The 27,247-nt window shown below is 35.4% G+C and overlaps 2 protein-coding genes and 1 long non-coding RNA gene across 9 annotated transcripts in view; 2 read left to right on the plus strand and 1 right to left on the minus strand.

The window, feature by feature from the left end:
* The window catches only part of LOC127454558 (tyrosine-protein kinase Fes/Fps-like), a 36,787-nt gene extending 26,925 nt beyond the window's left edge, over positions 1-9,862 (plus strand). For all 6 annotated transcript variants that reach the window (XM_051721878.1, XM_051721888.1, XM_051721860.1 and 3 more), the window contains 8 exons: positions 2,779-2,901; positions 4,062-4,115; positions 4,526-4,644; positions 4,737-4,831; positions 4,957-5,080; positions 8,726-8,883; positions 9,058-9,189; positions 9,382-9,862. In XM_051721878.1, the coding sequence (XP_051577838.1) occupies positions 2,779-2,901; positions 4,062-4,115; positions 4,526-4,644; positions 4,737-4,831; positions 4,957-5,080; positions 8,726-8,883; positions 9,058-9,189; positions 9,382-9,512 (936 nt within the window). In that variant the 3' untranslated portion in view covers positions 9,513-9,862. The remainder of the gene's footprint in view (positions 1-2,778; positions 2,902-4,061; positions 4,116-4,525; positions 4,645-4,736; positions 4,832-4,956; positions 5,081-8,725; positions 8,884-9,057; positions 9,190-9,381) is intronic.
* On the minus strand, positions 5,108-21,502 carry LOC127454596 (uncharacterized). Of its 2 annotated transcripts, XR_007899576.1 has the most exons (4): positions 21,392-21,502; positions 17,244-17,349; positions 5,591-5,625; positions 5,108-5,446 (listed from the first exon to the last, which is right to left on the minus strand). It is a non-coding gene; the product is annotated as an uncharacterized LOC127454596 (long non-coding RNA). The 2 variants fall into 2 exon arrangements; XR_007899575.1 differs by having other exon boundaries at positions 5,108-5,625.
* Positions 21,503-21,642: 140 nt separating this feature from the next.
* rhcga (Rh family, C glycoprotein a) lies at positions 21,643-26,555 on the plus strand. The gene is made up of 11 exons (XM_051721897.1): positions 21,643-21,900; positions 22,135-22,327; positions 22,471-22,621; positions 22,744-22,891; positions 23,709-23,875; positions 23,991-24,128; positions 24,234-24,370; positions 24,741-24,865; positions 24,966-25,039; positions 25,265-25,341; positions 25,905-26,555. Exons 1-11 carry the CDS (start codon positions 21,684-21,686, stop codon positions 25,936-25,938), a joined length of 1,461 nt encoding a protein of 486 aa, XP_051577857.1. The 5' UTR covers positions 21,643-21,683; the 3' UTR covers positions 25,939-26,555.
* The last annotated feature ends 692 nt before the right edge of the window (positions 26,556-27,247 follow it).

A 27,247-nucleotide genomic window follows, 5' to 3' on the forward strand; every position in this document is an offset into this window, starting at 1 on the left:
TCGAAAAGGAAGTGTGCTGGGTGAATGGGGTCAAGAGTGATTTTGCCAGCCCTTTTCATCACTCTGGATGTGTACCGTTCTAGCAGGGTGGGGAGGGGAGCGCCAATATTCCTCTCAGCAGTCCGAACTATCCTTTGAAGTCTTCTGATGTCTGACTTGGTTGCTGAACCAAACCAGACAGTCATAGAAGTGCAAAGGTTTGTCATTGTTTTTTGTTAAATAAGTCCTAGTAGGAATGCACATATCCTCACAGAAACTGATATATGATGTCACAGTATCTGTGAGCTCATCCAGCTCTGTGGCTGCAGCCTCAAAAACACTCCAATCGGTGCTGTCAAAGCAGGCTTGTAGTTCCAGCTCTGCTTCATTGGTCCATCTCTTTACAGTCCTAACAACAGATTTAGCTGATTTTAGTTTCAGACTGTAGATTGGAAGAAGATGAACCAGACAGTGATCAGAGAGTCCCAACCCAGATAGCATACGCACTTCTCCGAGATGTCTGTTTTATATCTTTTCATCTGGAAAGCATCGCAGTCTAATTAACGTCTGCTAAACATCTTAAGATATACAAACTCTAAATCATAAACGTCTCAAAGACTTCTTCTGAATTTTTTATTGACATCCGAGAGGAAACGTCTTATAGACGTGTTGCAGATGAGCAAACAACCTAAAAAATGTATCTTCCAGATGTAAACACACACATAAAATAGACATCTGGGTGATGTACATGTGCTATCAGGGAAAGCTGCTCGAGGGACAGAGCGATATGCATCCTTTATTGTTTTGTTGCAATGTTCCAGTATATTTCTGTCTCTGGATGGGCATGTAATGTGCTGTCTGTATTTGGGCAGTTCACATGTGAGATTTGCTTTGTTAAAATCCCCAAGAATAATAATAAGTGAGTCCAGGTATTGTTGTTCCAAGTTTGTGATCTGATCAGCCAGCTGTTGCAGCACTGCGCTCACACACGCGTGTGGAATATAAACACACAAGAATACACAAAGAAAACTGTAGTGGCGAGTAGAAAGGCTTACAGTTTATGAAGAGCGCCTCTAAATTAGGACAGCACATCTTCTTTAGCGTTGTTACATCTGTACACCAACATTCATTGATGTAAAAACATGTTCCGCCGCATCTCGTTTTCCCCGTTAACTCCGCGGTGCGATCCACTCTGAACAGCTGGAAGCCTGGTAGATGTAACGCGCTGTACAGAATGGTTTCACTCAGCCAGATTTCCGTGGACCACAACGCAGCAGAATTTGCAAAGTCCTTAGTTTTGCGGGTGAGGAGAAGTAATTTGTCTGTTTTGTTAGGAAGAGAGCGGAGATTCGCTAGATGGATGCTTGGTAGCATGGTTCGAAACCGTGCTGATGGAGCTTGACCAGTGTACCGGCTCGCTTCCCACGTTTGCATCTTTTAATGCACTTGTACAGCATCGCTGCTCCTCCAACTTAAATGTCCAGCAAAACGTCCGACACTATGTAACACAATTTTTGTTCTTGTGCAGTAAGTGTTATTTCCTAATTGCTTATGCCTCAGAAGTATAGAAAATGGCTATTATTCCCCACAAACTTTGCTTTTGTGACCTGGACAGTGATATTTTTAAATGTACCTATTTCCAATGAGAAAACAGGCGAATTTATGTCTTTTCGTTCAATAAAGTCAGAATAAAACAACATATGAATCCAAAATCCTTCTTTATCTGTGGTCCGACGAAGACACCGGCTTTGACCTTTGCCTCAGACAGCTTAGGGAAGAAGTCTTGAAGGTACTTGAAGGCTGCCGACTCCTTATCTAGAGCTCTGACAAATTGTTTCATAAGGCACAATTTGATGTGCAGTGGTGGCATCAGCACCTTCCGGGGGTCCACCAGTGGCTCCCACTTTATGTTGTTCCTCCCCACAGAGAACTCGGTCCTCTGTGGCCAGTTCTCCCTGTGGTAGTGCGCCTTGGTGTCTCTGCTGTCCCAAAGGCAAAGATAGCAAGGAAACATGGTAAAACCACCTTGGAGACCCATCAGGAATGCCACCATTTTGAAGACTCCTATGACCTCCCAGCTGTACTCATCATACTTCAAGGCGTTCAGCAAGGTCTTGATGCTGTTGTAATCCTCTTTGAGGTGCACCGAGTGAGCCAGGGGAAGAGACGGGTACTTGTTACCATTATGGACCAGCACAGCTTTGAATATTACTTTAGTATAAATACATGTTAATTTGGATTCATGTTTTGTTTTTTTCTGACTTTATGTGAACGAAAAGACTCAAATTCGCCCATTTTCTCATTGGAAATAGGTAAATTTCTAAATATCACTGTCCTGGTCACAAAAGCAAGTTTGTGGGGAATAATAGCCATTTTCTATACTTTTGAGGCATAAGCAATTAGGAAATAACACTTACTACCCAGGAACAACAACAACAACAAAAAAATATTTGTTACACAGTGTAATCAAAAAAACGGTAAAAGATGGTCTGGCGTGTGCTGCCGAATATTCAGCAGCTCGTCTCTATTAAAACTGATCTGAAATAAATTACTAAACACAGGACAAACAAACAAAAACACCAAAAGAACTGGAGATCTCCATATCGAGGCGGCCATCCACGGCACCATGATGCAAGATGTATAGTGTAGTATACAACTAGAGTATTGGTATAGTGTCAACCATTGGCCACCCTGTCCTCTAGATATCGCTATCGGCATCGGCCATTAAAAACCCCCAATTGGTTGACCACTAGCCATTATATGTTTGTTTATACTGTATATGTTTGTGTGTGTATTTAGGGTGTGTATCGTCTTGATGGCGAGGGCTTCTCCTCTGTACCCCTGCTAATGAATCACCTCCTGAGCAGCCATCAACCCATCACAAAGAGGACAGATATTGAACTGAAGAGACCCATTCTCAAGGTGATCCATCAACTCCCTTTATCACTGATCCCAAATAAGTCTAAATTTTGAGTGGATTTTGAGTAATTATTGTGTAACATAAATTAATATTAAATTTCAGCAATTTTATGTACTTTTCACTTGCTATCATTAAGAGAATGTTCCGGATTCAACACAAGTTAAGTTCTATCCATAGTGTCTGGGAAAAACTGTCAGGTACCACAGAAAATAAATTCAGCTCATCACCCAATTTGTAAATACAAACTAAAATTGTGTTTACACTAAAATACTTTCAATGGAAGTCTATGGGGATAGACATTCCAGAGGGTATAACAACAGAAATGTTCAATTTGTATTTTTGTTAAACCAATTATATTGATGCTGTACAAAAATGTGCTACATGATGTGTAGGTGGATGAAATTTAGGTTGTGTTACCGACATGTAATTTCCTGTGAATGGAGTTGGCTCCCTGTAAACAGTACTAGATACAGTAGTTACATATAATAAGATATGTTCCTTTCTGATATCATTGCACGTGTCATGCAAACGTTTTTTTATTTTTTTTTTATTTGAAAAAGCCAGGTTTGTTGGTTTTATGTATTCATTAGAGGAGTTGAAATATTTAGTAATTATTTATAGTATTTAGTTTAGAAAGTAGTTTTATCACACTAGTCTCATATGAACACATACGGTATGATGTTTATGTCCAGAAACATACTTTATGCAAGTAGACGTATGCAAACGTGAGCACTTGGCCAATGCATTGCCAAAGTGCGTTCTTGCGTTACTGTGGTGGTTTCAAACCTCAGTACTCAGAGGGCGATAGAGTTACCTTCAAAAGTCTGAGGAATCAAGCTTTGCGCAGCCGGAAGCGCCTGCATTCATGTAATTGCGTAGAGCATGTTTCAGACTTTAGTCTTGAGATTTTACTTTCCCCATAGTCTTGCACTGTATGTGTGTTATTGGACACGATTTATGATTTTTTCTGTTTTTACAAACTGAGCAATGAGATTTTCAACAAAACAATTTTCTGTGGTAACTGACAACGTCACAGATGCTGCCAATATCAGCTATTGATATCACATCGGCCAAACACTACTGCTGAATGCTATGAATTATTGACCAGTCCTTATTATGGTGTACAGTTGCAGAGATTCAATTTGTTTAACTATATTTTTAGGACAAGTGGGTCTTAGAACATGATGATGTCATCCTTGGGCAGAGCATTGGTCGGGTAAGCCCACAGTGCATCTTTTTTCATACATAGCGAAAGTCCAATAAAATGATTGACCAATGCCATTAGACTCTTGTATTTTTAAGAAATTATGATTCATGAAAGCTTGTTGTTGCAGCCTAGAAGTTACAGCACATGCTCTGAAACCTTAAGCTGTGGTGCTCATTCAGGTGAAGCAAGTTCAAGTCTTGCTTGCATCAATTCCCTCTTCCACCCCCATCGTTTCCTGTCCTCTCGTCTATTGTCCCTATACAGTAAATAGTTTCAAAAATAAAAAAAAGAGATTTAAGTGATTTCAGAGCACATAGTTCTTCTCATTATTTGAAATACTGGTAAAGAATCAGAAATAGCCAGTCAAATTAGTTTTTTGTTCATCATGTTGTTAAGCTGAATGTTTTGTATGTTACTAGGGGAACTTTGGTGAGGTGTTCAGTGGACGCCTGCATTCAGATAATACACCAGTCGCAGTGAAAGCATGTCGGGAGAATCTTCCCATAGAACAAAAGAATAAGTTCCTAATGGAGGCCAGGTTTGTGTATACAATAGTTTATACAAATACAGTATACTCACACACATATGCATGCCCTCATTTAATTAAATATCTCACCATTTCTATTGCAGAATTCTAAAACAGTACGATCATCCAAACATTGTGAAGCTAATCGGTGTCTGTACACAAAAACAGCCAATATATATTATAATGGAGCTGGTGCAAGGTTTAACCAAGTTTTTATTTATTTATATATATATATATATACACACTATATATAAATATATTTGAAGTGTACTTTTATAGTATAATCCATAAAAATGAGTCCTTGATGGCTTATTCTCATAACAGGAGGAGACTTCTTAACCTTTTTGCGGACAGAGGGCCACAACTTGAAGCCCAAGATGTTAATCAGGATGGCGGAGAATGTGGCATCTGGCATGGCCTACCTGGAAAGCAAAAAGTGTATTCATCGGTGAGAACAGTCAATAAAGAAAGAAGGATAAAAGGTTGTGTGAATGTATGAATGTTATTGCATTAGATAAAAAAAATAGCAAACCAAACAGCATCTGCAAACAAACGATGCTAGAACTTTTCCAGGAAATTTTTGCCATTTTACAATTACTTTTAACCAACTGGTCATAAGGTGATTTTAGGTGATTTATGAAGTCAGTTTACTCACCTTCACACAGGTGTCCTAGCAGAGGAGTAACTACAGGTATAGTTCATCCACTGGCGTAGATTTTCTTTGAACAGGGAGGGGTCCAACTTTGGGCACGGGTGTGGGAGTTAAGGGGTTGTAATGTTTCATTACAGCACATTACACAGTGCATAATAACAGCTGAAATCAATGCACAGTGAAATTAATTCACTGCATACTCTTAAATATTTTTATGTATCTGTGTATCATATCAAACATTCAGGAAAAGCTAAGAGTTAATGTTTCAGAAAAACCTGAACCCTTTCAGAAAATTACAATTCTTACATGCTCATCTGAAATGTCTGTCTGCTTTCCTTACCCTAAAAAAAACACAAAAAAAAACAGCGCCTATAACATCTTCACTGACTCCACATACAGTGCTGTGAAAAAGTATTTGATACTATACTGATAGTATACTGATTTCTACTGTTGTGTATATCTCATACTAAATCTATATCTCATGTTTCAAAAATTCAAACAAAATCTATCATAAAACAAAGGCAATCTGGGTAAACACAAAATACAGTAAATTATAATGTTATTTATTGAAGCAAATAAGTTATCCAATACCAACTGGGCCTGTGTGCCTCTGTTGATAAATCCCCAAATCTATGAAGCTGCATTTATAATGGGGTTCAGCTGGAATAGACGCACCCAGGCCTGATTACTGCCAGCCCTGTTCAATCAAATCAACACATAAATAGAACTTTTTGAGCAGCATGAAGTTGGCTAAAATGTCTCACCCAGTAGCACACTATGCCAAGGTTGAAAGAAATTCCAGAAATGATGAGGGAAAAGGTGATCGAAATACATAAGTCTGGGAAGGGTTACAAAGCTATTTCACAGTACTGAACCTTCCCAGAAGTGGCCGACCTTCCAAAATTCCTCCAAGAGCACAGCGACGACTCATCCAGGAAGTCACAAAAAAGCCAAGGACAACATCCAAGGAACTGTAGGCTTCTCTCGCATCAGTAAAGGTCACTGTTCATGACTCCACTATCAGAAAGACGTTGGCCAAAAATGGCATCCATGGAAGTGCAGCGAGGCAAAAATCACTGCTTACCCAATTAGAACATTAAGGCTCATCTGAATTTTGCCAAAACACACCTTGATGATCCTCAAACCTTTTGGGAAAATGTTCTGTGGATTGATGAGTCAAAAGTGGAACTGTTTAGAAGACAGGTGTCCTGTTTCATCTGGCATAAATCAAACACAGAATTCCACAAAAAGAACATCATACCTACGGTCAAGCATGGTGGTGGTAGTGTGGTGGTGTGGGGATGCTTTGCTGCTTCACGGCCAGGGCGAATTGCAATAACTGAGGGAAACATGAATTCTGCTCTCTACCTGAAAATCCTAAAGGAGTGCATCTGGTTATCAGTCCGTGAGTTGAAACTCAAGCGCAACTGGATTATGCAGCAAGACAATGATCCAAAGCATATGAGTAAGTCCACCTTTGAATGGCTCAAAAGATGCAAAATGTAAGTTTTGGAGTGGCCTAGTCAAAGTCCTGACTTGAAACCAATTGAGATGCTGTGGCAGGACATTAAATGGGCAGTTCATGCTTGAAAACCCTCAATGTGGCTGAACTAAAGCAGTTCTGCAAAGAAGAGTAAGCCAAAATTCCACCACAGCATTGTGAAAGACTGATCTCCAGTTATCGGAAGCGTTTGGTTGCAGTTGTTGCTGCTAAAGGTGGCACAACCAGCTTAAGGGGGCAGTTAGTTTTTCACATGGGTGATATACTGTAGGTGTTGGATAACTTTTATCCTTCAATAAATATATATATATATATATATATATATATATATATTTGAAAACTGTATTTTGTGTTTACTCCGGTTGTTTTGTTTCAGATCTTCAAACGAGATATAAAACAATTTAGTATGAAAAAATACACAAAAGAAGAAGAAATCATATCACTGAATGACTCGTGATATATTTCATGTTTTCTAAATTCATATGAAAGTTTTGTGTGGGTAACAGATCTACAGGCCGATATTGTACATGTTGTCAGTCACTAACTGTGTCTTTTGAGACACAAAGTTTTATTTCTACAGGGGGCACTTGACGCTCTGAAAACCGAATCCTCCATGCATCTGCATTTAAAGCATTTTATATCTTATTGGAGACATTTTTACACTGGATAGTCTTTTTTAATAAAAACTGAGAAATGCAGTTATTCATAGCTCAGCATTATCTTTAAAAGCATTTAAAAAAATCCTCATCCAGTAACAATAAACAACTGTGATTGGCCCATCCTAGTCAGCGATGAGAAACGAAACAGGTACAACATGTCAGCACCGTCAATGTGCTGTTTAGCATTTAAATCTCAGAACGTTTCATATCTCATTGGAAATTTAAAAAATAATCTCTACATTATAAAAGCATTTTTTTTTTTAAGAAATCCTCAACCAGTAATAATAATCAACTGTGACTGGCCCATCCTGGCCAGCGCTAAGAAAAGTAACAAGAACCATGTGATACCGCCTTCTACACTAGAAGGGGATTTCGCAATACTAGTTGGTTGATATCAACTTGTACAATGGAGGGAGGACTTCAGTTTTCTATCTGATTATGACAGACTCACAGTCACACAACTGCAAGATATTTCATACTTAATTATTTTCAGCGTTGATAAAAAATATATAAACAAGTACAGATGCATGATTGGGGGGACAAATCACCCCCTTCATAGCATGAATTCATCACATTAACTATGGACATGTTCCACTAACAGTTGACTAATGTTTAAATGATAGCAGACTTCTTTTTGTGACATGTTTTTGCTTGAAAACTGCATGTATTCAATATTATATTTTGTTAATATAAATGCCACTTGGTTTGGTATTTTGTTATCTAATGCAATGGTATTCATACACTTTTGATTCAGATCAGGACCTCTCTACAATGTTGAGGAAACAACCTATTTAATTGAAGATCCATAAAGTGTTAGCAGACCTCATAAAGAGCTCACAGATACTTTTTTTATTGAATTAAATTAAGAAACTCTTTGGTATTACTCTATAATGGCTGTCTTTTTATAAACTCTCCACGGTAAAACGGACCAGTGGTTTGCGAGCAATGCCCAATGGGAAGATTTTGGGATAATGAGCTGAGCGGAAATGAAACTTAACTCTTTCATCTGATAGTTCCATCATGCTGTGTCAAATGGTTTTGTGTACCAGAGTTTTAATAGGGCTTGTGTGTTCTCTCTATCTCTCTGTCTTTCGGTCATTCTTTCACTTTTTTGGTTGTTTGGTCTGGATGTTTTTTTCCTCTCTAATTTGGTTGCATTTTGTTTGTCTTATTTTGTTCTCTCAGTCTTTCTCACGCTCTCTGTTGACATTTATTTTCGTATCAGGTGCTTTTAATCATCAGATCAACCTGCAATAAATCCCTGTCTTTCTCTCTCTCTAGGGATCTGGCTGCCCGTAACTGTCTCGTAGGGGAGGCGAGTGTGGTGAAGATTAGTGATTTTGGGATGTCTCGTCAAGAGCAGGATGGTGTTTATTCTGCCACAGGAGTAATGAAGCAGATCCCAGTCAAATGGACCGCACCAGAGGCCCTCAATTATGGTACAATCACTTAAGCACACACTGCAGTTGGATTTATCCATTAAACAGCAATTTAACATCTTATTGGAGGGGTGTCTGTATCCAGAGCTCAGAGTTAGCATTATGTTTGACTAGTCATGGTTGTTGGTTATGTCTCAGTGCATGTCTCAATGCTTCTCTCTGGTGGTTCATCAGGGAGATACACTACTGAGAGTGATGTGTGGAGTTTTGGAGTGTTGCTATGGGAGACGTTTTCCAGAGGAGTCACACCATATACCATACCGCATAATATGACTAATCAACAGACTAGAGACGAGGTGGAGAGAGGTAAGGCTGCTCTGAAAATGTTTCCTGTAGCACTCTATGTACACATACACACGTGCCACTCACATGCAGTGCTAAAAATACTTCATTCTTGGGATTCAATTATTGTACCATCTATCTTTTTTATGGTTTGTTGTCTGTTTGAAAAGCATTGTCATGTACTATTTTTTTTTCTTGTGGTTATCCTGTTTTTAGGATATCGCATGCCAGCTCCAAATAACTGTCCAGATGAAATATATGCCCTTATGTGTCACTGTTGGCAGTATGATCCAAGAAAGCGACCCTCGTTTTGCAAACTAAAGGCAGATCTATATGCTCTATGCTAGTAACACATACTCAGATGTAAGTGCAAATTTATCTTAAGATGGGTCCAAAGCAAATTGATAAAAAAAAAAAAAAAATCTTGAAATGCCACATATTAAATTAATTAATTAAATAAATATATTTTTCATATTAACATAAAGTAATAATGGTACCATTAGTATCTTCAGAACAATATTTTTTTTTTTTAATTCTGTGTAAAGCTTTCTTCCAAATGCTTTTATTGTTGACATACTGATTAATTAATAATGACCAAATTAAATTCTTGCAGATGGTACATAACTTATGATCTTGAATAAGTATGTATGTTTATTGTTTACTGTATGAAAATATTGCAAATAAAATAAAATAAAAAAATGGAACAATGTGTTACTGTGTTTAATCAAACATTCTGTGAATCCCAAGCATTCAATGCATTGGCTAACTTCTCAACACTACTGGCACTGATATGACCCTACAGCACTGTTTCTCATTATTACATTTCAGGGTCTACATTCAATGAAACAGAGCTCATCCAGCTCTAAAATCAAAGAAGTTAATTTTTAAATTTTTTATTCTTGTTATTTTTAATTCTCATCATATGGAAAAAAATGTTTTTATCTCTTACATAATCATCCTTACTATGTCTCTAAAAGGAAGCAGAATATAACTTATTTAAAGAAGTTTTTTTTTTTAAATAAAACAAACTAATTTTAAGCTAAATACACTCACTGAGCACTTTATTAGGAACACGATGGTCCTAATAATGTGCTCGACATGGTCTTCTACTGTTGTAGCCCATCTGCCGCAAGGTTCGACATGTTGTGCGTTATGAGATGCTATTCTGCTCACTACAATTGTACAGAGTAGTTATCTAAGTTATCATAGCCTTTCTGTCAGCTCGAACCAGTCTGGGCAGTGTTTCCCCAAAGCATTGCAAGCTTAAGTTGATCGTAGAGACCATTGGCGCCAGTGGTTTCTACAGTCTACTTAGGCTTACGATGCTTTTAGGAAATGCTGCCCTGACCATTCTCTGTTGACCTCTCTCATCAACAAGGCGTTTCCATCTGCAGAACTTCCGCTCACTGGATGTTTTTTTTTTTTTTTTTGGCACCATTCTGATAAACTCTAGAGACTGTTGTGCGTACAAATCCCAGGAGATCAGCAGTTACAGAAATACTCAAACCAGCCCATCTGGCACCAACAATCATGCCACGGTTGAAATCACTGAGATCACATTTTGCCCCATCTCTGAAGGTTGATGTGAACATTGAAACTGAAGCTCCTGACCCATACCTGAATGATTTTATGCATACCACTGTTGCCACACAAATGGCTGATTAGATAATCGTATGAATAAAGTAGGTGTAAAGGTGTTCCTAATAAAGTGCTCAGTGAGTATATATGGGTAGCTGACTAACAAATAATGGCGTTATATACAAAAGTGTTAAGCTGAATTCACACACAATTATTATCTCGTTATGCCTCATTTAAGAGTTATTTTTTGGAAGAGGTTTGTTCCTGTGGTTTGTAAAAAGAGAAGAAAAATAATGTTGCTCAGTTCATGGTTTCAAAAATCTGACTATGTCCATGTTTGTTTGACACTACAATGTGCACTTTTTTACTCAACATCAATCATTTAGTTAAAAATTTATATACAGTAAGTGTATAAGGAGACGTGATACTGTAATTGGTCACCATTTATTTGTTTTTGTTTTTTTTAATTTTGCCACTTTAATAGTCCGACATGTGAATTTTTCAAAGTACAAATATTTAATGTATTCTCTCAATTATATGAGGTCATTAAAACTGCATGTTTAATAATTGTTCAAGAATTTAAAAACATTTTAAAAAAATAGTTTTACGCAAACTATTTTATGTTACACCGAAGGCGCTGCTGACACATGCTTGACATCTCATGTCAATCACCTAAATGCACATTTTTTTAAAATGTTTAGGTATACATTACAATGTTAGTGTTCCTAATTTCTTGTATAATTCAGCCTCTAGGTGACCTTGAGTTGCCACCATACAAGTCTGTTGCATAATAATGAATGTAAAGTTAGTCACTTCACTTCAGCCCTTGATAACCTGTTGTTCTAAACAGTAAGCTATGTTAAAACTGACTCTATTGACAGCTAGAACATGGAGCACCATGTCTTGCATGATATATAATGGCCTCAAAAAGTGTTTAGACACTTAAGCCACACTTACAAATGTCATTGATTTAGATTTAGCACTAATACACATTTCAAGCTATACCTTTCACACAAAAAGGTTTTTTAGCTTTAATATATATATATATATATATATATATATATATATATATATATATATATATATATATATATATATATATATAATGGATATTAAAAAATGTAAACAAACTAAACATCTATGGACACTTTCAGATTGTCAAATGGTAATGTTAATGAACTACACCTGTGGTTACTCTGCTTGAACACCTGTGCGATCTAAATGGGAACTGACTTCAAACATTCATTAAAAAAAACACCTTGAGATATGTTCAGAGAATTATGAATGATTTGTTGCATGAATTTTAGAAATATATCAAATATGGTGCAAAGAGAAGCAGCTGTTATTTTCCAAAACATTTATGCACTGCAAAAGTCAGGGCTACACGCATGTGTGAACAGGCATGTATCTTATCTGCCTAGGGGACGAAGAAGAAAAGATGTGGCATATGACAGATGACTCATGACCAACACCCTTAACCCTTTGCATAACTGAAATTGATTGTACAGTATGTTGTTTTTGAGTTTTGTCTTCTTGGATTCTTCTGCTGATACAGGATCAATTTTGATTTAAAAAATGATTGCAAGTGCAAGTCAAATGTAATAAAATTGTATAGGTTTTATGCAAAGATATCTAAACGTGCACTCAATACAAAGTTCTGTGTCTGAAATTTTTCAGAAACATAGTGAGATGCCTTTTCATTAGACTGTATCTAGTAAGCTACTAATTTGAACTCTGTGAAGGTATATCTAAATAGTCAACTTGTTTTAATTTAGTTTTGCCCTGTTTTACATCATCCTGTAAGATAATATTCTAAATAAATGCCCAATATTCAGTACTTATTGTCATGGATTAAATTAATCATGGCTGACTGTGAACAGTTATTTTCTACAATGGCATCTTTAACTGAAAACTATTGTGTTTGAATGGTTCTGCATCCATGTTCCTACTGTAGCTGTCAGTGTAAGTCCAAGACAACATGAGCAAAAATTAACTGAGTGTACCTTTAAAGGAAGTTAACAAAACACAGTTTTCAAGCAAAACATACCACAAAAAAGAGTTTTTAAACTAAAGTAAAATGAAGTATTTGGACACTTTCTGGATGCCAAAAATTAGTGGAACATGTCCATAGTTAATAAGACAAACTAGCAGGGCAGGCAGGGGTGCAGTAACAGGGTGGGGGGTGTGACGACTCTTAGGGCCCTGAACGAATAGAGGGCCCAGCAGAACGCCCGACTCTTTTCCTGCTTTGCATTAGTAAACTAAAATTAAGACTGCCCTTACTTGATAATAAAATATGATCTAGTGTGTGCGATCTCCCTTAAGATGTTCAATTGTTTATCCCAAAAGCACTTTTTAAGCACTCAATGTACTTCCAAATTGTTCTGCGCAATGCAATTCACACGCATCCTTGCACTCGTGGGACGCGTCATAAACTAGGCCGCAGCGCAGATTACAGTAAACAGCGCAGACCACAAAAGCTGAATTAAACTGAAAATGTTCTACTTCGAAGCAATATGGAGAATGTCAGTCATCACTTAAGGCCATACAGTCATAATAATCTAAACAGCATTGATGAGGAAAAGACTAAAAAAACAAAAACATAATGTGTGCCATTACTGTAGCAACAGTATAGATTGTGTTATGTTATAGATTCATTAAAACTATAAAAGGGAAGGGAGAGCTGTTATAACAAAGGCAGTTTTAATTACAGATTATAAATGTTTAACATTTTTAAGCTATTGTTTTTTCCCATAACAAAATGAAATTGCTTTATAGAAACCTAGTTACATTGATCTACTCAGTGACGAGTCGTCCATGGTCCCAAGAAAAGACAACATTTCCATTAGAAGCACAGTCCCAACTCACTAAAATGACATGATCAAACATTCTTATATGCATACAGTTTTGTAATATCATTGTAATTTCTTTGAATTTCATGTTCCTTTAAGGATGAAAGTTTCATAAGTTCAGTATGATTGACATGTTTACCGATTAGCAGCCAGTTGGAAAAGGTGTATGTGGGGGGGGGGGGGGGGATGAGGGGACTGTTATACCTGTTCTTTCTTTCGGTTATGTAGTCTCAAGAGAAAAGGACTTTGTTTTGTTGGTTATGGCCACAACAGTAACCCGGTGTTCAGTATCTGAATTCAAGTTATGAATCGTTGATAAATAAAAGATACGGAGTAAATTCAACGAGGCCTGGTGCTTCATTCAATAGAGTGATGCTACCTAATGTTCATTGAATGCTGTTTCTTTGAGGAAGTTTTCAACTTAAATTTGTTTTTTGTGTCACTTATTGCTTGTGCAATCATGCTAATGATTAAATGTATTAATAATGATAATTTTATGATCATTTTTATTTGGGCATGTCTAACTTGCACTTGTGCAGGCACCTGTGTAAACTTGAAAAGAAATAACGGTAACACTTTACAATAAGGTTCCATTTGTTAACAACTTTAGTTAACATGAACTAACAATGAACAATACTTACACATCATTTTTTAATATTAGTTCATGTTACTTTTAACATCTAATAATACATTTTTTAAATAAAAAGTTGTATTAGTTAACATTAATGCACCATAAAATAACATGAACCAACAATGAACATTTTTATTTTTATTAACTAATATAAACTAAGATGAATAATAAAAACAATTATTGTTCATTGTTAGTTCATGATACCTAATGCATTAACTAAGGTTAATGAATGGAACCTTATTGTAAAGTGTTACCGAAATAACTTTATACATCCAATAAAAATCACCTTTGAACCAGTTGGTTAAAATAAATTGCTAAAAATAATTGCTTAAGTAAAGCTAACCCTTGTGCGACCTTCGGGACATTTTTATCTTTTTCATTTGTGTTTTTTCGATCATTTTGGCTGTGTTAATGCCAACAGAATAAATTTAGCCAAAGGTGTGTATTTTGGGGGGAATTTTGATATTTCAACCTCCTATAATACATCTATAATACACAAAATAGTTACACTCAGGACCTTAAGGACAAAAATGTCCCTATTAAAACCCATTAAAACTGCAATAATTGATCCCAGTGCCATTGAAGCATAATATCATAAATACTATGATATTATGCTTTCATTCCAGAGCCCTGGCTTCAAAATTTTAATTTGTAATATTTTCCACCAGATGGCGCCATTCTTCTCATGTTTAGCCTAAGGAGCAAATACATGCTTTTTTCCTATTTTCTGTTTGCTGTATTATAGAGCACTGCAGACCAATTGAATAAATGATGCAGCTAAAATTGTGTGGGTGTGTTGGTATGGATGTCAGAGTGTGTTTTGTATGTGTGTATTGAGAAATTTGTGTGAGTGTGTGTGTGTGTGTGTGTGTGTGTGTGTGTGTGTGTGTGTGTGTGTGTGTGTGTGTGTGTGTGTGTGTGTGTGAAAACAACAGTGGCATTACATAAACAAACTGGCATTTAAAGAGTTAAAATTCTGAAAATGAATGAATATTTGGTAGTTATGATCAGGACTAATGTTGGTTAAAAAATCTAAGTCAGTGAAAGTGGAAAATAATATTAATTTGTAATATTTTTATGCCAGTTTTTTTGACGTGGACATTTTTGTCCTCTAACTTTTTTTTTATGCACAAGGGTTAAGTTCGTTCTGAGTAAAGGTTTAGCATCATTTGTTTTCAGATGCCAGTTGGTTTGATTTTTTTTTTTTTTTTATGCAAATAAATTCAAGTGTGGGGCAAGTTTTCAAATACTTTTGTATGTATTTTATATGCTTAATATATTAGAAAATATTAAAGTGCACAATCACACCTAATTTACACTGTCACACTGTGTGGCCAATTTGAAGATACTAAATCCAAATCAAGTTTAATTTATGGAGTGTGAAAGATGTCGTCATTGTTCTGATTGCATGACAGTGGTGGTTGGTGAATTGTTAAACAGCATGCCAGTGTGAAATTTTGAGTGTCAGCAGGTTCGTCTAGTGACGCAGCATATTTTACAATAATTACCATTTGAACAGGCCGCAGATGTTCCTTTTTTACTGAGAAGACTCATTAGTAAAAAGCACTGTCAATGTGGTCGATGGGTAACATGTTTTCCATGCGGGTTGGGCTTATGCAAGTATGCATTTTACAATTTGGTTGAGATATTGCATGGGTTTCAGGGGCACACTGGAGGCAAGTTGCCTGCTAGTGCCTGACAGACTGATCAGCCATTCAGTTTCATGAGAGTAGGGTTCGAGGGAGGTTAGAGTTAAGCCCTTGTAAGCCTGCCAGGGACTAAGCAGGACACCTTCCTCCATTAGGTGTTTTAAAGCATCAGGTGTAAAAGCGCATAGCAAATTCTCTCAGCTTACCAATTAACATCAGGGTCGACTATGGCTAAAGGCAGAAACTGACTCTTGAAGGTTTTTGACAGATCTGTGTCGAAATTACACCTTTAATTAACAGATTTTGTGAATGCGCAATTAATAGTACTTTAGATTAAAATTTTAAATAGTATTTTGGTTGTAAATTTATTGTAAATTATTATAGGGTTAGGGAAAATTTACAGCTTTACAGTGTCCATGTTATAAATATTACATGTGAATATAATTAATTGCAATATGCAATATTTCAAGCAGCTCCACAAAATCATTGCATACTAAGTACATGTTTTTCATTGTTATTACTTAGTAATTACCTATGTAATTACACATGCATACTATGTATTATGATATACATTGCTAATAGTTAAACTGGACATATAGTATTCTACTTGACTAGTCCTACTGGTGTCTTGAATCATATTAGAAATAATTTTTGCAGGAGGACACTTGCTGTTGTGTGTTTTGCATGTGGTTTAATGCTGATAGAGTATGTTATGTTTAAGCATTGAGTTCAAGAGGTTGGATATTACCTTTAATAAAATGGATAAGTCCAGTCCAGATATGAAGCGAAACACCTGTTCCCCTATTTGCTGTGTATATCACTGAACATAACCTATAGAAGCCAGCAATTAACTTTAGTGTACATATTAGGGACTTATCTTCTACGGGAAGGATGGCACTTTGCTAAATTTGCTTAATGTTTTAATTACAATTTGTTGTAAAAATAGTCCATGCAATAACAGCATTCAAATGAAAGGAATATTTAAAATGTTGTAGCCTGTACTGGGTAGACCAGTGAAGAAATTAATACATGGATACATAGTGAATGTGATGTTCCTGAATCAACAACCTTGTTGGTCCTGGAACAACATTCCTATCAACCAATGAGAGGTCATGTCTAAGGTTAGATTTTGATCCAGGAATAAATCCTACTTAGCAAAATCATGGTTGCCTGGAAATAAGAAACACATGTAGCACAAGCACACTTTTTAAGTAAAACATTGCACAAAAAGAAGTTTGTTAGGTTTTAAATGATACAACAATATGTACTGAATTAAAAATATGGTTTTTAGACACTTTCTGGATTGTTTTTTTTTTTTCTTTTTTTCAGGACATTGTTTATTTATTTATTTAACCCTTAAATGCATACCTCGGGTCTTTAGTGACTCAGGACCTCATTTCACCCCCTGTACCTCATCCTTTTTTTGGAGTTGTGCCCACACCTCTTTAGTATTCCTCAATCATGGCAAACAGCACTGGCAAAAAAAAAAACAAACAAAAAAAAAAAAAAATCAAATGGCTTAAATACCAAACTTGTATAGGGTCATTATTTATTAAAAAAAAATAAAAATAATTGCACCTCCATAAGTTCCATTTATATTTGTATTATTTTTCAAATCTATATAAGTTTACTATCACAGGATATCTATTTCTTTGTTAATTACAAGTCAAATGACTTCTATATTCATACAATATTACTGTGATTTTCTGTGCAACAATGGTGAATTATCAGTATCCCATAAGCGTGTACACATAGTTATTATACTTGTGATTGAATTGATTTACATTTGACAGTACTATCTGATGAAGAAGCAACTCGGAAGTAAACTATAGCAAGTGTAATACATGAACAGTATGATTTGGCTGTTGTAATTTGGGTGTACTACTGAAATTATGTAAGTTGTGGATTTATTTAGACTCAAAACGTGCCTGAGAAAATACATATGTGCATCTTATTTGTAGATTATGTGTCATGTGTAGCTCAGTATGTGTTTAACAGCCTGTTGTGTCTCATGAAACATCAGTGTGAAAGTAATGAATCCTGTTCTAGATTTGTCCTGATTTATTTTGCACAATTTCTTTAAAATATAAAAAAATAAAACATCAAAAAATATCAGAATATATTCATGTTCATCAACTGATTGTTTTTTTTTTTTATGAAAAAATATCAAAAAGGGATCATATAGTCATACAATTATGTTATCATAAAATAAACCCTGTGAAGCAGTTATGTTGCACCTACTTATCAAATAATAAATAAATGGGAATGGCATATTGATTTGAGTTTAAATTATGTGGTTATATGAGAAGAAAGAGAGCATGGAGTGATTCAAGTGACATGAAACTAGCACAGCTAAGAAATCAATTGCCTAGGACAGCATTCAATTATCCAAAAATATTTGACTACAGAATGCTGCCATTGACATTTCAGAATGAAGTATAATAATGAAATTACATTTTTTGGAGTGCAGATTGCCTTTTTAAGTGATATTGGTAGTTACCTGACAGCACCAAAAATCATCTCTCTTACATCTAGAAATTGCATCCTTTTTTAAATATCTGAGTCAGAGTATCACATGCCTGAGCACGCGTCCGATTACATATCATGCTCATCACTATCTCTACCAGAATCAGTAAGTCTCTGTCTCTGAGCCAGTGTGAGATAGATGAGTGCCTCAAATTCCTTCACACTAGCTCAGTGTCTTTGACAGCTCACTTCACAACTTGACATTCCAGATCCACCCCCTTTTTGACTCAGCTTGCTAAAGAACAGATTGTAGAATCCAAAATCCTCCATTTAGCCATCATTAGACTGAGATCATAAGATCTGATCATGATCCAAGCATGTCTATTTCCTCCCTGCCCTGTTCGTGGGTGTTTCTTTTTTTTTTTTTTTTTTTTGACAAATGGACCTCACTCCACTTGTCATTGAGATGATTTATAATCATTAGATGGTTTTACACATTTGCTTTTAAAATACTTTTAACTTCATATCTTGGCCAGACACAGTTTTGATATGAACTACAGTTAACTATAATGACTTTTTATCTGAACTCTGTAGAACCTGCCCAGAGCAACATCAATGCATTTAGCTGTACATGTATATAGAGGCTGCAAACAGAAAAGCATGACATGTTCAAATTTACATCCATGCATTTAAACTAGCAATGCATGGTAAAAGTTCAAAAAGTATGGCATGAAATAATAGCATAATTCATACTTAAAGAAACGCAGTCTTGTTAAATGTTAATGATCTTGGTCTTGATGGCTATACAATATGGTTTTCAATCAGATACATTTAAGTTGAACTGTCAACTGTTTTAAATGGTTATTTAACTTATTTGGACAAATATGTAGTGGCGTGATTGCAGTGAACTAAAATGAAGAAAATCAAATGTTATCTGCAAGTAAAATCTGCTGTTACATTACTGAAGGCTGGCAGTGAATCATGTGATATCCTTTTGTTGTCAGTGATGGAATGTACTAGCGACAGATTGCAAAGCCCAGGAATGGTCATGTGATTCCTGCTGTCTTTGGAATGCTGCCCTGACAAAGATCTGTGGGCCACGCGCACTGTCACATGCGTTCTACCTGTTTTTTTTTCATGGAACACTCCTCCAGAAGCTCTGCAATATCCACATGCTTTCTAACTGCCCGTGAAGATATGTACACATCCCCTTTCTTATTGTCTAGACGTGAGGTTGACTTTGGGATATGAGGAAACTGACTTGAATACACACTAATTGAGTTATAGGCTTTGTCTTTTAATGCATGATGCAAGAAAGAGTTTGCTTTGAGAGTTTTTAAAATCCAATATATATGCACGTTTTTTTTAGCATTTACCAGAAGTTGTGCTAAATAATTTACTGTATTAATTTACAGTCCATCGAGTCACTCTGGTTGAGGCAAATTGATTGGCTGTTCTGCCTCTACAAATGTTAAATTTTAGACTGCTCTGACTGTAAAATATTTTGAATAATTAATAATATTGAGTTCACACTGGAAAAAAAATTATCAAATTGAGCTTTTTAGAACATTAAATAAAAGTAAAATAAAATGGTAACACTTTACAATAAGGTTGTTTTCTTTAATTTTGCTTTTAATTTTTAAAATGTGTTATATACATTAACATTCACTGATGCATTATGAACTAACATGAACTAACAATGAACATTTGTAGTTTTATAAAATAACATTAACCAATATTAATAAATGCTGTTTATTAAATTTGGTTTAATATTGTTCATTGTTAGTTCATGATACTTAATGGATTTACTCATGTTAACAAATAGAACATTATTTTCAAGTGTTACCAATAAAATAAATAAAAACAAAACGATTATAAATTTAAAAAAAAAATGTTTTAAGAAAATTAAGAAGATTTGTGTTAGACTATAAATGCACAGTGTTAATTGCTGTAAGGTGTTTTTGGTGTGAACCAATCAGAGATTGACCAGACAGAATTCCTGCTTAATTAGTTTTCAAGAATAAAACAGAGATTACACTTACATCATTATTATTACTATGAGTCCATGAATTTTCCCCCCGCTGTTCAAAAACTGAAATAAAATAAACATGTTAATACTTTTTTAAACAACCTGATGCCACACATACCTTGGATTTGACTTGTCACCCAGAGAAAAAAATAAAAAAACGATGATAAAAAGCAAATTTCAAAACAGAAATACAAAAAATAATTTATGCAACTACTGACGTCAAAATGAAAGCTAATTATATAATTGTGCATTTGCTTTAGTAACTGCAGGTGACTATATGCAATTTACTGAGCTCCTGGTGACAAAATGCTTTTATTTATGCTGTTATTTCCTTTAATGCAGTGGTTACAACAGCATTTTTTATACTCCTAAATTTTTTAATTCACCTTTGTTGTAAATTAAAAATCAAACTTGAGTGTATTAGCAGGTTGTAGCATCAAAGAACACAGTCACGGGTAATCGCGTTATGTAACAGTATGTTACAGCTCAGGTGTTTCGGAAAATGCTGATACTATCTGGTGGTAGTTACCCTAGAAAGAACAATGCCAATCATTGACATATTGGCTGTTTAGATATGTCTTATGACTTATGAGTTGAATTCCTGCAAAAGAAGGTTGATAATAACTATTCAACTGTCAGGGTCACTTTTTTTTTTCTATGAGATTAAATTATTTAAGGAAAATGTACAGTCTTACTGTCAGAAGATCAGGAATCAAATAGATGAATATGTGCATGACTTGAATGCTAAAATGATTTATTCAGAAACTCATACAGTATAGAGAGCGATTAATTGCCCTGTAGAGTAAAGATAAATGCATTACTTTACAAGACCTGTACTGACCATTTCCCTGTCTTACTTGTTAACTTATTTGCCTTGATTTTTGCTTAATTAGAGAGTTTAAAAATTTCAAAGAAGTTCAATCTAATTCAGTTTGAATATAAAACCTGTACCCAAATTCCAATAACTGTGGCAGGTGTCTTAAAAATTCAGACACAGAATAATGGAAAGAATATACCAGACCTGAGGAATACGTGCACTTGTCAAAGAAGTAGTCTTTAGTCCAGGACTTATGGACAGAACCAGTAAATACTGTGACCTCTTAAAAAAAGTCAGATACCAGACCAGATATTGATCAATCTTCTTGTCAGGTGATTGTCACAGCCACCCTGTTTTAATTTACAGGAGGTGCACCTGCAACAGAGCAGTGACACACCTCCAGATTACCAGCTATAAATACAGCTGCACCCAACAACAGCAATTACAATCTCCAGACAAGAGAGTTACACCCAAAAGGTAATCTGTCAACTTCAACATGGGGAACTGCTGCCGAAGTTTCTGGTGTGGAGAGAAAAACCCAGATGTCCGGATCAGCCTGCCTGCGGTCTGCTTTGTGTGGCAAATTGCCATGATCATCTTGTTTGGACTCTTTGTGCGTTATAATGAAGAGTCAGACGCCCACTGGGCTGAGCACAAACATCAAAAGAACATCACAAGTGATATCGAAAACGACTTCTACTACAGATACCCAAGTGAGTACCCAAGTTTTGTCTGCAGGGTTATTGCACATAAAATAATTAATTATTTAATAATGCATATTATTAATCAATCATTATATGTTTACCACTGTGAGTCAAAGTTTTGTTGAGGCCTTAAAACTCCTTAACAGTTAAGGTGGAGTAAAGTTGGGAGTTTCCAGTTCTGTTATACCTTCATCCCTTACCTAAACCTAAACGTTCTCCACCATTTTTCTCCTCGCTTGGCAGGTTTTCAGGATGTGCATGTGATGATCTTTGTTGGTTTCGGCTTTCTCATGACCTTCCTGAAACGCTACAGCTTCGGCGGGGTCGGATTCAACTTTCTTATTGCCGCATTTGGTCTTCAGTGGGCTTTGCTCATGCAGGGCTGGTTCCACTCTCTGGACCCTGTTGATGGCACAATTAAGATTGGAGTTGAGAAGTAAGTTTTGCACCTCTCATTTTTAAGAGACATGTGGATGTTTTTAAATATTGGAATTTATACTACTGTAGTTGTTTTTCATACCATGGACCATGGACATCAAATTTGGTATAAATACACTGATCTCATCTTTCTTTCATCAGTATCATCAATGCTGACTTCTGTGTGGCTGGATGTCTCATTGCATATGGCGCTCTCCTTGGAAAAGTCAGTCCAGTTCAACTGATGGTCTTAACACTATTTGGCATCACATTATTTGCAGTTGAGGAATACATCATTCTTAATATTCTCCATGTGAGTAGCCACCATCGACTTTACCAACCATATGTTCTGTTTAAGCAAACTAGGTCCTGAATATTTTGATCAAAAATGAAGAGATTCTAGATGTTCAGACTAATTGTTTTTAACTTTCACAGGTTAGAGATGCTGGCGGCTCAATGGTCATCCACACTTTTGGGGCATACTATGGCCTAACAATATCATGGATTCTTTATCGACCAAAACTAAGCCACAGCAAGCTTCTGAGCGGCTCTGTCTACCACTCTGATGTCTTTGCTATGATTGGTATGTTATATCAGATGCCTTTGTATGTATTTGGGTGAATCTCAAGAACATGTCCTTGTAATATTTCATCCCAGTATCAAAAGTAAACAAATTTAAACTATATTTTGCTAAAAGAAAATCAAGTTTAGGACTATTAAGATTTTTATTTTTATTTATTTGTTGCAATATGACATTATTTTTTATGACAATTAAGTACATTTCCCCTGTTAAATTCCCATTACCACAATGCAAAAAATTACATTGAAATAAATTAAATAAAAATGATACAATGATATATTATGTAAATAGTAAAGTATTTATACCTCATAGTAGTAGTTGATGTATTGCCTTAAATTTATGCTGATTTCAATTTTTAAAGTCATTGTATTACAGTATTTATTTATTGTAAAGAAAAAGAATCACCTTTGAGAATAATGGGAATAAAAATAAAAACTCCAAAGAAAAATCGCCAAAATGTGTTATTGTAATGAGAATTCGGGCAGAAAATGGGCTGAGGTTTCATGAAAATTATATCACAATGCAAAATATGTGTCATTTGAGGGGTAGAACTTGCGTCAGCTAAGTTTAATATATAAGCTAACTTGGGGGGGAAATGCTTAATTTGATTAATGATTATAAGTTAACTGATTTTATTCAAGTCAGACATATTATTTTGAATCACTGAATCAACCAGAATGCATCAGGTTATGACAACAAAACTATTTTCAAGGTTTAAATCAGGTAGAAATAGCTCCTAAAGGTTACCACTTGCAGGTTACCACTTTTAACAGTGTACTTTCCAAAAATCCAGTAGTTTAATGAAGTTTTCCTCTTATAGGGACACTCTTCCTCTGGATGTTCTGGCCCAGTTTCAACTCTGCCATCGCAGACCATGGAGATGGCCAACACAGGGCGGCCATAAACACCTACCTGGCCCTGGCCGCCTCTGTTCTCACTACATTTGCCATATCTAGCCTTTCAGCCAAGAAGGGTAAACTGGACATGGTAAATCACCATATCTCATTATGTCACAATGATGTCTGCACCATTGTTTGACAGCCTATTTGCAGCTATCTGTATGTTGGAGCTTGACATGTCTGCTTTGTGCAACGTACTGTAGGTGCATATCCAGAATGCCACACTGGCTGGGGGAGTTGCCATGGGAACGGCGGCAGAGTTTATGATCACACCCTACGGTTCACTCATTGTGGGCTTCTGCTGCGGGATACTGTCGACTTTTGGCTACCTGGTGATCACTGTAAGTATCCCAAAGAGCAGGTACATTACATTAGATTTTTAGACATCAATTTCAAAGTCTGAACAGGTTAATTTACTAACCAAAACATGCTGCTTATCCATGCAGCCCTTCATGGAGAAGTACCTGAAGATTCAAGACACCTGTGGCATCCACAACCTACATGCCATGCCTGGTGTTCTTGGAGGAGTTGTTGGTGCTATCACAGCGGCCACTGCCAGTGAGGGTGTCTATGGACATGAGGGGTGAGTGTGACTCTATATCAGTAATATGTAGCTTTTTACTTATTTTTTTAGGGAAATCATTGTCATACAAACTCGAAAATGCTTTATGGTGTTATCTCTATTCCGCTAATTTAACTGGACAAGCGGCTTATGAAAAGTGCTAATTTTGTATAACAGCACTGGAACTGTTTATATCACTCTTGTTGTGTTCACTACACAGAATTCTTTTGGAACTATTTTCGTTGGCGGCAAAAATGCCGGCCATATTGTGTCAGAAATGTCAGTTACTCTATATTTACTTTCTTCAGAACTTTTGTATTAAAGCAACATGACACTGAAAATTGTGCTGTATTTTAATGGGGGAAAAAAACGGTATGGTTTATCTTAACAGGTTGGTAAACACGTTTGATTTTGAAGGGGATTTTGCAAAGAGGTCACCTAGCACGCAAGGAGGCTTCCAGGCCGCTGGAATTTGTGTAGCTCTCGCGTTTGGGATCGTAGGTGGAGCTATAGTAGGTAAGCGTCCATGAAAAGACATATTATTTTTTCCAAATGAAAAGGATATGAAAAAAGTTACAGCTGTATGAGGATAAATAATATAAAATATTTTATATAGGTTTTATCCTGAGATTGCCAATGTGGGGAGACCCGTCTGATGATAACTGCTTTGACGATGAGGTGTACTGGGAGGTGAGTTTGAGATTGTGCTTAATCGTTTCAACACTAGGTGGCACCATAGAATTCAAACGAGAAAATAGCTAACAATGAGACATTAAATGTTCTAAAGGTAATGTGAAAATAAGAACATATAGTTGCTACTGTGAAAAAAGTGAAAACGTTTGACACCGGATTTGAGTATTTGGTCAGCAGACTGATTATTAACTATTTATTGATTTAAATCATACTTTATTACAGGTGCCTGAGGATGAGGAGAGCATCCCTCCCATTCTTGAGTACAAAAACCACATGGTCGGCAAACATCCAGACATGATGTAAGCATATACTCGTACTCGAAAATGTGTTATCCAAAGAGAGGATATAGTATAAGATTTATCAGAATATGATATGGTGTGACACTTATATATAAGACAAGTGGTACATCTGTTTAAAAATATAAGGGATAGTTTTCCCTTTCATTTTATGTCAATTTATTTAGCTAAAATTCTTTATATGAGAATTTATTTCAATGAGTTCGGAGTAAATATGTATGTCGTGAAAATACAAGTGAGTTTGTTGCATTGTAGTACACTACCAGAAGATGGCACTGCACCACCACACAAGAGATTTTAAGCTGGTAGCGGACTGGTCGATCCCTTAATAGCATTTTCACTAAAGAAATAAATTACGATAAATATTTAAGCAAATGATGTCGATTAAGTGTTAGTTTGGCTTTCTTAAAATAGTTTGTCCTTTAAGATCTATTTAAAATCTTTTAATAAACAGTAAGGGCTTTAGAGGCTATTGCTACATGCTATGGCCTATTGTTTATATTGTTGTATATCTCATGTCTTTAATATTTTCGTTAAAATAATTTACTTTTTTATTCACCATTCAGGTCGGATTCAAACTTCACTGTGGAACAAAGCTAAAGCAAGAATTAAGGTCTGCACGATGCATTTATGACGCAAGAAGGAATACTCCTTTTTTAAGAGACGCAAAGAATGTTTGACCTATAGTTGTGTTCAAGACAACAGAGTCGCTCTAATACCTTTGTGAGGTATAGCCTACCTAATAGCCTTGAAGCCCAGTAGGTTGAGTACAAGGGTCAGCTCTTAGTTCAATTTCATGTACATGCATACTAGAGTCCTCAAATTAACTTAATCAAAAGTTATATATGTATTATGTATAATACCAATGCATATATATTTCATATTCTTCCTATACTAGTTTTTAAGCTTCGATTTTATTGCATTTGAAAGAATGAAATATATTGTACTCTGTCATGTGTGCTGCTCTGTTAATGAGCTGTAATGACTATAGGAAGAGATTGCAATTGTCATATCATGAATGTGTTAATATATATATATATATATATATATATATAATGTTGTGAAAAGACAACGTTACAATCGCTCTCCTCATTGGTTTACGAACTAAGTTCGTTTATAAATGTTTTTATTTTATTTTTATTATTATTATTATTTTTAACATGTAACCGTCAAATTTTACAACTATACTGATGTCTATTAAATGTTTTAATAACCAAAAAAAGTTTGAGGTTTCTTTTTTCTTCTTTATATTTATTTTTTAATTATATATATATATATATATATATATATATATATATATATATATATATATATATATATATATATATATATTTATTTATTTATTTATTTATTTTTTTCTTTGCTTAAATCGCGCCAATTGTAAGAACATTGTTTATTAGCTCTCTTCTTACCAAATTATACCAAACCAAATAAACGAATTAGAAATTAGCCTATATAGCCCATTTAGGGCGTTGAAGAAATATTTGTTCGTTTTAACATGGCAGATGTTTTAACAAATAGATCTATGTTAGTGAATAAATCAGTTGTAATACTGTAATATCGTTGTAATACATCAAACTGTAATCTGTGCAGGCTCTATAGCGAGCGGGCTACTTTAGTAGAAAGCTAAAGAACTGCTGAACTGTCTAAGTGTCAAGGATAATGTATGATAAAATTATAATATAACTTGATAGATAATGAAATAAGATTAACTACTTTAATTAGATTATCATTGTTTCATTCATATCATTGCTTCGTTCTTAACAGATCATTAATGCATATTCAAATAGTCAAAAATTTAATGAAACTTTGTAAGGAAACATACGGGAACTTCTGTTCTGGTGAGCAAAAATAATGTTTGTTAATGAACTTTTAAGTCAAGTGTTACCGCGGTTTCTTTCTCTTTTTT

Source organism: Myxocyprinus asiaticus, chromosome 2, assembly GCF_019703515.2.
Source record: "Myxocyprinus asiaticus isolate MX2 ecotype Aquarium Trade chromosome 2, UBuf_Myxa_2, whole genome shotgun sequence".
NCBI lineage: Eukaryota > Metazoa > Chordata > Actinopteri > Cypriniformes > Catostomidae > Myxocyprinus > Myxocyprinus asiaticus.